At 40.0% G+C, this 12686-nt stretch overlaps 1 protein-coding gene across 2 annotated transcripts in view; it reads right to left on the bottom strand.

Annotated features, from left to right (window-relative positions):
* SPIRE1 (spire type actin nucleation factor 1) overlaps positions 1-12686 on the bottom strand; it is a 128352-nt gene that overhangs the window by 12198 nt on the left and 103468 nt on the right. The window contains exons 9-12 of one of the 2 annotated variants that reach the window (XM_066328803.1): positions 8609-8772; positions 4333-4423; positions 3435-3577; positions 199-849 (exon numbers count right to left, since the gene is read on the bottom strand). In XM_066328803.1, the coding sequence (XP_066184900.1) occupies positions 562-849; positions 3435-3577; positions 4333-4423; positions 8609-8772 (686 nt within the window). In that variant the 3' untranslated portion in view covers positions 199-561. Of the gene's footprint in view, positions 1-198; positions 850-3434; positions 3578-4332; positions 4424-8608; positions 8773-12686 lie in introns of those variants that run through there. The other variant, XM_066328797.1, reaches the window with a different exon arrangement.

Raw genomic sequence — 12686 nt, 5'->3', positions numbered from 1 at the left:
CAATTAGTCAGGCACTCTAAACTCTTGCTCCTTTTGCAGACTAGAAGTTTCTAAAAGGTCAGCTGGGGATCTCAACTATAAATTCTCCTACAAGAGGTTTCACCTTTCCACTTATTGGTTGGGACAACAAAAAGAAGGAAGAATTAAATCATTCATGTTCAGTTAACATAGGGATAAATGAATTACGTTTTCTTCTCAGTGGATCTGCCTTCCCTGATAGATGGATATGAGCTATTCTGCAGGCTAAGATACGTAAGTGTGCTGAGGACCAAAACAATATGTAGGTTTTCAAGTAAAGCAGATTGCAGATGCCCTCCCATTCTACGTAGTGTACCTTGGGAGAAACATAAAACCTTATTCTTTCAACATAGTCCATGGATAACAATAGTTTTGCTGGATTTTGCTGCAGGATCTTCATGTGCTGTAATATTTAAGGTCTGTCCCACTGATAATCTGGTGATGTTGCATTTTTAGTTTGCTGTCCTTTCAGAACTGATTTCTTTTCCCCGTGAGGTGATTGAAGACACACAAATATCCTACACACATTGAAATCAAAGTCAATCAGGTGCAGTGTCCCAGCCTAAGCTGTAATTCTTGCCACAGCTGAGGAAGTGCTCCCCTAGGAGGGAACATGCTGGTGAAGGTGATTTCCAAAGCCAGCAAAAAGAGGCAAACCTTTGCGGGTTTCCACCTGCTGGCAAAAGCTCTCTCACAGAGATAGTACATAGCCCCTGCCACCCCACACATGGCTGCTTCAACGGGATGAGAGCTGAGCAGAGAAGCTGTTTGCATAGTTGAAAAAAGTGGTCTGAAAGTCATCCTTGGAAATAAACTGGTTATCCTAGGAACCTGAACAATAGATAGGAAGCAGAGAAGTGTATGCTGTGTATAAATGAAACCATTAGCTTTGGTCCTCTGGGTCATGGAAAAAAAAAAAAAAAGATAATAAAAATAATAATTAAAAAAGCAAACAGACTGCAAAGGCACCCACATGTAAATCTCAGGACACTGAATTGATCGTAATTTGATGAAGCACCAAATCAGCTCACTGCAGCAACCACCAGGGCTGACCCCCCCAAAATCACTGAGGCACCCTGCCTTTCCATGTAACACTGGCAGGGTGTCATGTCAAAAAGATTGTGTTTGGCACTTTTCCAGGTTTGTTTCCCCTCCCCACCTACTTGGGCCTAACTACCTCTCTCTGATGAGATGCCAGTTCACAAAACCATCGTTAGTATGCAAGACAGAGGAGTTTCTTGCTAATCCTGCTAAGAGACTGTAGCAAACCCCTGCCTGGTTTCCCTGGCATTGACAGCTATTTGCTGACAAGGCCTCTTTCACCTTGGAGAGAAACCAGGGTCACAGGAGCTGGTGATAAGAAATGAAACTCCATCAGTCCTGGAGGAAGGGATAAAGAAGCATGAGGTCAAGTAAAAAATAAATAATACTCTGCACTTATTGAGAAGCTTTCACCCTGGAAATGGCAATTTCACAGGTGCAACATCTGGCACAGCCACTGAAAGAGGTTGGCATCCCTCTGTGAAGGAGAGAGTTGCAAAAAGCCAAAGTGTGGAATTGGGCCAATGCCAGCATACCAGAACACATCTCCCAGAATGAAAAACAAGAGTGTTAAGGGAGGTGTCTGTCACACCCTAGAGGGCACTATTGCCAAGGTAAAGAATTAGCTCTCAAGCTCTCAAATAAAATAGGTTCTTATTAACAGAACATCATTTCACTACTGGTTTCCTTCTTTTTCACTTCAAAGTCAAAACCAAGCTTGGTGACAGTTCTCCAGAGATTAAAAAAAAAAAAAAAATTTCCAAAAGAAACTAGCAAAACCCTTCCCATCTGTTCCCAAATTAGCCTGACTTATCTAATGGCTTTTTCTCCCTTTTCCTTTAGTATTTTTCAGGGGGAATGAAATAATTGAATTAGTTTTTCTGCAGTGGTTTTATTTTTAATGTATTTTTCTAGGCATATGTCAATGAACAGACCAACAGAGGGAGAACATATATGTGGTCAAGATGCTGCTGGTAAGAACTTGGTTGACCAGCTTCCTATAAGATTTTAAGTTGCATGATCCTCTGAAATACATTAGATTAATACTACAATGAGCACACTCAGTAACAATAAAAGTGTGATGGAGCAAATGTCTCAGTGTAACACAGGATGCTTTCTCCCCTCCTACCTTTAAACTATTTGTCTGTGAATGACTCTGGGCCTACCAGAAAATAAAGTCTGGGTTTCCACATAGAGTGAGTGCAGCAGGAAGTGACAGGGCAACCCATTTTATGTGACACTGACTTCAAACACATGCTGAAGGAGCCCTTTAGCATGGGTCTGCTCAATACATCCTGCTCCTAGTTCACTTTGGCAGGAGATGACCACTTGGACTGTGCATTTATCAACATGACCTGCATCTGGAATGAGAAACTACATTCTAGTTGGAAGAATGTAATAAAATCCAGCAGACCTTTGAAAAGGAAAAACCCATTGTGGGAATATTTGGAGGTATTTTTCCTCTAACTGATTAGCTTCATCATCTAATAGGTTTGGATCCCGGCTGTCATCTCTTGGGCCAACAAAAAACTCTCTTCAAAGCTCTTTAATACCGCAGCACTACACGACAGGGCAAGGGAATATTCCCTTCCTTTCAAAACTCGGATGTGTTTATCGATTTCTCTTTTCACCAGCACCTCATGGGGCACACTTTGAAACCCTGCTGGTATGAAAAGAGACAAGGAACATATCCTGCATGAAATCACAAAGCGCTAATCAGTATGTCAGCATAAACGAACCAGGATTTCATATCCTTTGCTGTCTATACTCTGCTGGAAAACAGTTTTCAATTAAAGCTAATTGATCAAATGCACTGTACTTTCTTTTCAAGCAGTAATACAGGTTTTTGCCTCAGTAATTTCAACAAAGCAACACAGACAAACCTTGATTTGGATTACTGAAAGAGCTTTCATATGTATAAACATTACCAGGCAACTTCTTAAGGTGGGAAGAAAAGAAATCATTCCATTCATCCAGCCATTAACTGCAATACTTCCAACAACTAAAAAAATTCCCCCAAATCCCAAAATAGATCCACTGCTTTGGAATTGTCTCTATTCCAGAGGAATATCAGTAAGGTGAAGTTCATCTGTTTTGGTAACATTCTGGAACAAAAATCAAGACACGTGGTTTACCCAGAGTCCTAATCACAGTGCAAATGTTTTCTGAGGCACCTGTACCTGGGATTTTGGATAAATATGTTAGAGAGACAAAGTTCAAATCTTGATTTCAAAACACCTTTAGTAGCCAAGAGCTGTTTCTGAATTGAGGAGTTTTCTTTGGGTCATGTTCTAATCACACTGAAGCCAAGTTTTAATTTTCATTATACTCTTAGCATTCCTCTTTTTCTCTCTCCTACCACCCACTCCACTTACAAGTGACCTGGAGCTCTGTTTTGAAGGGGGTAGGAACTGTCTCACATTGGTTGGTGTTTCCTTTTCAATGGAGTGTCTTCTCTGAGGCGGCTGCCGTCTCTCGGGCTGTGGCGTGGACGATATGGGCAGGAACTTTGGAGGCACTAGGGATTCAATCAGTACAAAAAAGTTAATTCTTCTATGAGAGACTGCTGGATAACATTGCTCAGTACTTAATCCAGCCACTGATTTTCTAGAATTCCTACTACTTGTGGCTGAAGTCACACATCGATCCTGAGGTGTTTCAGGATATTATTATCATTATTTCACCATCATGCACAGAAAACACAGGCACAGATTACACAGCTCATTACAAAACCTTCCCAATGAAACCGAAACATTTCAGAACAAATTAAAAATACTATTACAGTAAAACCTGCAATAACTGTGCCTGAAAACAAAAGACCAGATCTTGCCCTTTTCCCAGTAAGTATTTATGAGAAGTACTGGTCATTGCTAAGTGTCTTTCAAACACTGCCACAGTGGCAGAGATGGAGAAGACTTTTAAATTGGTCTGAGGTTAGAACATGTTTAACATACTTCCGAAGCAAAAAATGATTTTATGACATGAGCACAGCTAAGTTATCCCCTCCATTCACTCCTGACTTCCTCTACAGTCCTACATAAACTTTGTGGATGAAACCTTCTTTTTCACAAATATATCCACCCAGAGTGGAGGCTAATTAATGCCTTCCAACTGTTTATCACATTTGACCCATTCAGCAGGGTTCAGCTTTAGAAGTTTATTCCATTAACAACTCTCAGCTTCAGCTTTCCATGTTAAGTTTGACACAAAGTTCATAGCACAGAAGACAACAGAAGTGTGTAAAAGCACCCACTGGGCTCTCTCATAACTCACTCTTTCTGCTGCTGGCGCCTTCTTGAGGAGGGTCTTCCACTTGTGAGGGGGAGATGCTGCTGCTACTTCCTGATTTGTGCACTGATTCCTCCTGTGTGGCAAGAGGAAAAGAAACAGAATTACTCAGGGATAGTTTTTAGTTCTCCTACTGCTTTTTAGCACACAAAACCTACAAAGATATTTTGGACCATTCAGTCACTCAAAGTCCTAGAAGAAGTCCTGAGAAAAACATTGACTCCGCACAGTACAGACAAAACAGAATTTTCAGTGCTCAGTTATTTTAGAAAGTGAAATAAATGGTACATTATTTGAACTCAGTGTGTTTAACTACTGCATGAAAGAACAAGATCAGGAGAGAGGCACATGAATCCACGGTAAACTGTTAATTTTCCTTGTTGTATCCAAAGACTTCTAGGGATTTGCAGCTACAGTAGATATGTTAACACAGCTTTATATCTCACACTGACAAGGAATTAGCACTTAGGTTTCTCTGGTCTATAAAGGAATGAAAGCACGCACAGAAGTGACTCAGGTGAAGAGAAATTAAACTGAATTTGACTGTACTGTTCCCTAATTCCCAATCCTGATGTGTTTTTTGTTTCTTCTGTATTTAAAAGAAATCTCTTTCGCTGTATCAGCATGCTTCTTCTCAATAGCCAAGAGCAACTCCTGCAAGATGAAGTAAAGTGAAATGGGCTCTGACTAAACACCTCTCAGCTATCTAAAGCTTTATGCCACCCAAATAATTAAATCCTTTGCTGTCACCTAAAGCCTGTCTTCAGCCACTCGATACCAGCAAAGAAACACAAGCCTCCCAAATGAAGTGTGCTGAAGGACTGAGCTTGAACCCTCTTTACCTCTAATGTGAATGCTTTCAACCAAAAAGACTTAACATCATTTAGGCTGTCAAGATTTACAGATCAAGCAAGTGACCTGCCCTAAAATCCAGCAAGTGGCTGAGCTTCTCTCTCACAGATTTCCTTAGCTGAAAAATCTCTCCTGACTGAAAGATTGCCTTCCTTGGTAACAGTAAATCAGAAAGAAAAGCTGGCAGGATCATCTTGATGAGCACCACGCATCACAGGAGACAGGCCTCTACAAATTCCCATCAGGTGATCTGTCCTTTAGGCTTAGCCCAAGAGTAGGCGTTGTATGTGAGGACACTGTTCCCACCTATTTGCAACAACATAGTACTCTGCAAGGGGCCTTAAACTAGCTCACATACCCAAACAGTATATTCACTTCAACATTCCAACTGTCACCCCAGAAAACACTTGTGATGGGAAGCTTATAAGGAAGCTTGAGCAGCACATTGAGCTACGTCAGCTGTTTTACTTGCAGAAACCAGCACAGTTCAGCTACAGAGCTGGCTCAGACAGCTCTGCATACTGCTGCATGGTGGCCTGAAAGACCAGTGGAGAACTTCCATGACAACTGGATGCACTGTTCTTTAGAAGGGTTGCAAGAGTGTTCACAACTCTAGAGTAAAAAATTTAAATTTTGAGAAAGAGGAAACAAAGGAAACTCCTGTACAAAGGAAACTCCTCACTTTGTAGAAGTCAGATTGTTCTGAGTGGAAGATGAGATTACCATTGCCAGAGAAGCTAATGAACTAAGATGAAGAACTTAGAACTAAGCAAGTTCTTCTGCTCTTCTAAAGAATAAGCTGTTGGAGCCAATGGCTAAGTATAAAAAATATTAAGTATAAACCGAGACATAGAAAATGGAAGCCAGGAGGAAGTTAAACTGGATATAAAATCCTTCTTACACAATAGGTATTCCAGGTTAGGAATTTCAAATTACTGCTTCTGTGCACAAACACGTGCACTGACAATGCTATTGCTGTCCTACAATTTCTCAAACAGAAGGCATTTCTTCTTTTTTTCTTTTTTTTTCTTTTTTTTTTTTTTTCTTTTTCAGAATGAAATCTTGTGTAGGAAGTCCTGATGAACCACTGCATGAATTCCTTCATACCTCCATATCTATACAGCAACTGTTGACTATTATCATAGACTGTCTGATGTTTTATGTTTGAGGTTGGATTAACCCAACATCCAGGACTCCACAGTTCTCCAGAGAACCAAACAATTAGAATTTTACAGTTACTGAGAAACCTGCAGCTTAAAACATCTAAATATATTACAGACACAGTTTTTGGCCAGGTAGCTGTAGCTTCATTAGGAAGAGAAATTTTTTTAATCTGTATAAAAAGTGACTATTAGATTGCTACTTCTCTTAGCTACACAAAGCCAAATGGCACTTCCTGTTCCATGCCCCTAGGAATCTGTGATTTTAGTGGTGATGCAGAAAAAGCAAGGACAGAAAGAAGGAAGAATTCATACAGTATTCATCCTTGACAGAAAATGGGCATAGGGCTGTACATTCCATTCGCCTCTGCCTGGCTATACTGAGTATTGGGACATAGCCTGCATTGCAACACCGATGAAAGAACAAAGGGGACGCATGGGGAAGAAAATGCATCTGCATCACAGCTCATCTGGAGGTCCACAGCTCAGCAGTGCAGGTATTTCCAGCCTGTAATTTAGTCATAATTTCACTCCCAATGAGTAACTCCAAATAGGTTAAGCCCAATTCAAACTGCAGACAAAGAGGTGGCCAAGTAATTTACAGGCAATCAGAACAACCTACCCACTCTCTGTGTTACATACAATGTAGAAGTCAGGGAGGAAATAAAATATTTGGACAGAGCGATCTTCACTCTCTTCAAATGTTCCATGTCCTTAACTACCTCAAAAAACTTCACCCAAACTCCCTTCAGTTTATTTTCACTATCTTAGCACTCTTCCTGAGCCCCAGCCAGTATTCTTTATCTCAGTTGCTTCACCAGCTATTTTCTATTGACTCAAACTAGTCCAGCATCTGTTCTCTGTGACAGCTCGATGTAGTTGATTTATTTTCAATTTATCTTTTGCTGTATGTTCCAGTGCTTGTTCCATACTACTTTGCTTGCCTACACAGTATTCCCTAATCAATATGCATGTTCAGACATTTTATTTTTCCCTTCTACAAGAATCATTTCACATTTCCCATTACATAATTTTCTTTTATTGACTTCTGCTCATTTTCCTGTGTGAAATAGCATGATGCTCCAGGATACTCAGAGGTAAAAGGCTGTAAGATCCAACTCTCACTGACAGATCTTAATATTCCTGCGTCCTGCCCAGCTTCATTCATATTAACCAACCACATACAGCCTCTATTGTAATTTTAAAGACTGATGAGTGATCTCAGAATGCAAATCTCTTCTGCTTTCAGAACAGATGCATCAAATTATGCACCCACACAAGTTACCCACATGATAACCCTAAAGAGGGCAAACCTTTCACAGATCAGAAAGTATGCAAAGACATAAATTTTCCCCACATATATTTGTTCCCAGTCTCCTATCTTTCAGGGTAGACGCCTTTGTAACCACTCTGTCAGGAAACTCCTCCTTTCCCATTTACAAGAGAGAAAAAGAGTCAGGGAAGACTGCTTTCCCCAGGCTAAAATTATCCTCTGTGAATAAAGCCTGCCTGCATGTGCTTTCCAGACAGCTTAACTTTCAGAAAGGTCCAAATTCAATTAATAACACTACTGGTCCAGAAGACAAAGCCCATTCTTGAGGATGTAATGTTGGTACTTCCTGAGGATCACATATAATGCAGCTTTGAAGCTGAAAAGCTTTTTAAGGCTTTCTCTTTCTAATGCTTTTTTAAATCTTTAACTCTTCATTTAGAGTGGATGAATTGAAAATTATTTCTCCATCTGAGTGGTATTTGTTTGTCTCTATCTGCGAAACATTTTTGGGGTGTTCATTCCTAATCTTATATAGCAAACTACTGCACTGACATTTGCACCAAACTGCAACCCCTCTGGCACAGCTGCTGCTCTTTATTTAACAGCTGTTATGGTGAGGCTAGCCCCACATCTGAGTCCTTTAGTCAGCTACTGCCATGAGTGCCAGAAGGGTGCTATGTACTTTCCTAAATTCCCAAAAGCATAATTGCTACAAATACACTGTGGACAGACACAGGGCATTTAGGAAAGTAAGTAAATACGGGTTTAAGGCCAAAATTACCATTTAATCTTTCAGAAGAGTATAGTCCTTTTTGGGCTCTGATCTAGTATTTTTCAACTTTTGTGGGCTGACAAAGCAGCCATAGAAAATCTGAATTATAATTCGCACAGTCACTTCTCATCTGATCAGTTCAGCAAGCTAAGAAGTAAGACAGTTCTGACAAATCAAGAAGCAAGTTGTGTCCTGATTTTTTACCTCTGAATCTGAGCTGTCAAGTTCAGCCAACGTGGGAGCCTTAAGGAGCCTCTTGCGTTGCACCGTCACTTGTGTGGCCCCGTTCTGCTCTCCCTGGGGTGCTGGGCCACCGTTCACTACAGAGGCATCCACTAATTTTCTTCCAGTCTCTGGTGTTGGTACATCTACCAAAAGAAACAGAGCCATTGGTGTTTGCACCTGAAATGTATTTTGCATCCTCAAATCTTACTTTTAAGGTAATACATACAAAAGTAAAAAAAAAAAAAATACTGTGATAGCTGTATCTGTGCAATTATTTTACTTTTAGTGATTCACTGCTCAGACAATTACAGGCAATGGCTTGCAGTACAGAAGCAGTATGAAAGAATGAAAGCAGTGCAAAAAGCAGCATTGCATAATGCTAAAACCCAACCTCAGACCAACACCAATCAGCTTTTAAAAAATTGCCTGTGTTAAACCCAAAAATATTCTTCCTTGAACATACAGTCTATAATTAACTATGTAACAAGGAGCAGAAGAATGCACAACCATATCTGGGCAAGTGGGTTTCCAGTGGATGTGAAGACAACACCACACAGAAATTAGGAGGTTTAGCATGGAGTAAACCCAGTTTTTCCTGTGAGGACAGAACTGCACTTTATTCTACAGGATACAGAGAAGGAATGAAAATTAGGTAAATAATGAGCGTTCACTGAACAGACGCACAACTCCAAGGCTTGCATGGCCATTTGTATTAAAAACATGTCTGTTCAGACCTTCATGAAACAGCAGAAACATGAGGCTCCAGCTCTATTTTCATCTACATGACTTTTACAAGGATGCAACTCCACTGAGTAAATGACTCAGGATTTCTGCCAGTGTGCAATGAAGATGCATCTTGGAAAATGTAAGCTTTGGGTCTGCTGTGCTTAGCCTAGCTTAGCTTTAGACATTAAGATAATGACCTAGCCTTTGATATTTTAGGAGAGCTTAGAGTTCGGTCTGATAAATCAGTTTTATCCCTGTAAAAGTACAAAGTACAGTATTCCAATCTGGAGAAAATTATGTTGGAGGGACAAGGAAAAGAAGCTTTTAATCTCCCATTTGCATGTATGTCTAAGCAGCTGGTCTTTCTACAAATGTGTTTTTCTGCTCATGTAATTATAGGACTCCTTCCCCAGCCTGGTAATAACAAGGTACCTCCAGGTATTATAAGGCTAGGGTAATGATGAGTAATTATTCCCATTTTTATACACAGTGAAAAGAGGCACAGAAGGCCAAGTGACTTGTACCTTAGGTTACTGGGAGGACTATGGCAGGGAAATGATATCACCCAGATATTCACAGTGCCAACGATGCAATATTCACACATCATTTGGAGTTACTTACACAGCTGCCCTGGTATAAACAGACACAGTCACTCCTGCTACAACACCATTTGCATGGATAAAGCCATCCTTGCACCAGGTAAATCAAAGCTACACACTACACAAAGCACACCTACAGTAGCAGGTCTGTTTAACAACATTCTCACCACAGCACCTATTGAAATAAACTAAGAAAAGGAATAAGTTAAATTAATATATATTTTAAGGAACTATCCAGGTTATTGTTAAATGCTGGAAATGGATCTAAAAAGGAGAGGGGGTGCACTATAGTTGCTATGTAAATCATATCTTCAACTGGGAGTATAAGAAAAGGCAAGTATTTGGGCTATTAAAGTCATGGTGACATTCCAGGCCTATGAATCTGTGTACTACAGTGTTATTACTGCCTTCAGGTCCTCTCCTACAAAGAGCTGCAATCAAAGACTTAGACTCTCTAACCCTTAGTTCCTATCTTCAAAGGCTTTGCTAATAGGTGTCCTGACTACCGCAACAGCTTATAGGTCATGGGTTTGTTTCCCTCCTAGATTCCTGTGAGTACAGCATGGGCATCCTCCACATCAAATGCATTCCTGCTGTAACAGCAGCTCAACGCAATTCCAGAAAGGGATAGCAGGAAAACAGAACCCAAACTGCCTTCCCTCCCTACTGCCAATGACACTTCTTGAGACCTCATAACTAGCTGGCATGCAGTTGATTGAAGAAGGTCTGGGTTTCCCAAATGAGCAAGAACAACCTTTGATTTGTCTTTGCATGGCACAGGGCGGTTCCTAAACAGTCCAAGGAAGCAGCCCCAGCACCACCCACACAAGAGCCAAAGGTGGTGTCCTTTCTCCCCTAAACCTCCTGGGTGGGACTCCTTTGCCTGATGGTAGGAAGGGTGAAGAATGGAGTGTAAGCACTGCTGGAGTCACTGGGAGAATAAATGACAGGAATGCCAACAGCACTGCCCTCCTGCCAAAAAGTGAAACACACAACAGGCCTGGGGAAAGGAAAAAGGGGGGACACCACCAGACATCCCCTATGGCAGGTGACAGAACATGTTTTCACACCAAAAATTGTTTTCTGGTGGTTTTTGTTTCTTTGCTTGCTTGGCTTTTTTCTCCCTAGGAATGTAGGCCAAATTTCTTTAGGCCTCAGAAATGGAAATCTCTGGTCCATTTTGAAAGTAATTTATGTAGCCAATCACGATTTAGGAAGCCTAAACCAGCTGTTATTTATAGTCAGGCATATATATAATTGTTCACAGATATTGATGAGTTGCCCATATGTTGATTTAAGTCTTCTTGAAATACCAAAGAAATTTTAGGTGAATCAGAAGAAGACAATCCAACATAGTACTTGTTTTCAAGGTTTCTTCAGTAGGAAATGTTATTTATCGCCATTCTTTCCTCTAGAGGAAAAAAACACAGGCAGTTTTTACAACTTGCAAGCACTAAAGAACAATAATAAAAAACGAATAAAATTAGAAAACCATCCAATCTATAAGATCCACTTGGTTAATCAAGCTCAATTTATCATTCTTGCACTTACAGTACTGGATTCATGTGAATAAATGGATTATCATAATTTAAGGAAAAGATCATGACATTTGAGTTTCAACAAACAGATTTCAAGAAAAAAGCCTTGCTCCAAAATTAAAACCAGAATCTGTTAGCAGACATAGACCAAAAAAAAATATTAGCTTGTTTAAGCTGTTTTAGTGATCTGTTTGGACAACAGAAACATTAGCAGGTGACAAATATCGTACATTGTCACAAACAAGATAAAATTATTTAGGATAAACAAGTCTGAAGCAACAAATAGACTAAATCTTATAAATATGAACATGACGGAAGAAATCAACGGACAATTCTTTGAAACAAAACCTAGATTCATTTTTTAAAAAATGGATAGTAGTTTACAATCTCTAGGTTCATAGAACACTTAAACATTTTGAAGATGATTCCAATGTTATTAAAAAAGGCTTGTGTGAGTAATAGCCTGGGGTTAAGAATTTATTAGAGAGTCAGACACGCTGAGGGAGTGTCATTTCTCTGTGTTTTCAGGCAGCAAGTACAGTGAACAGTATCTGAAAATTGGATGAATGTGTTTGGGTTCTTTTGAGATTTTCTGTAAGCTGTTATGACAACAGGCAAAGGAAAGAAGGCAAGGCCTTGACTTGATTACTTGATCGTTGTGTTGGGCTTCCCTGACCAGCCTTAGGAAGGGGGAGACAAAAAAAAAACCCACTGTAGGATAATATGAAATGTGCCTTTATTTACATGTCAGATTATGTCTCTTGTGAACCAAGGAATTAAGCAGACACAAATTACATGCAAACCTCAGCAGTCATGTAACCATATGCTGTCTGCTTCCAAACCAGCTCTCCTTGGCCAAGAGTGATGACAGAAACCTGAATTTTCTTCTATACAGGAAATTTACTCCTTGGGATTGTAATTTCTTACACTGAGCTTAAAAGAAGGCTAAAATGGATTTGCAGAATCATTAAATTTTTGCTGGCTATTATGTCAATAATATATTGGGAAAGATTACATATTGAATAAAAGTAACAGAGTTGTGCTCCTTTTAGTGGACTTCAGATGTTGAATTCAAACCTCAGAACTAATAAATCAGTCTTTTGCTGCATTTGCATCACATGTATCACTGTGTTATGTAAACTAAAGAGTTTACAAAGACCTGGTGGAGTTCCTGCCTCCCACTGGTCTGAGACA

The sequence above is a fragment of the Sylvia atricapilla genome, chromosome 1, assembly GCF_009819655.1.
Source record: "Sylvia atricapilla isolate bSylAtr1 chromosome 1, bSylAtr1.pri, whole genome shotgun sequence".
NCBI classification, from domain to species: Eukaryota; Metazoa; Chordata; class Aves; order Passeriformes; family Sylviidae; genus Sylvia; species Sylvia atricapilla.
This window is presented reverse-complemented; position numbering and strand designations above follow the sequence as displayed.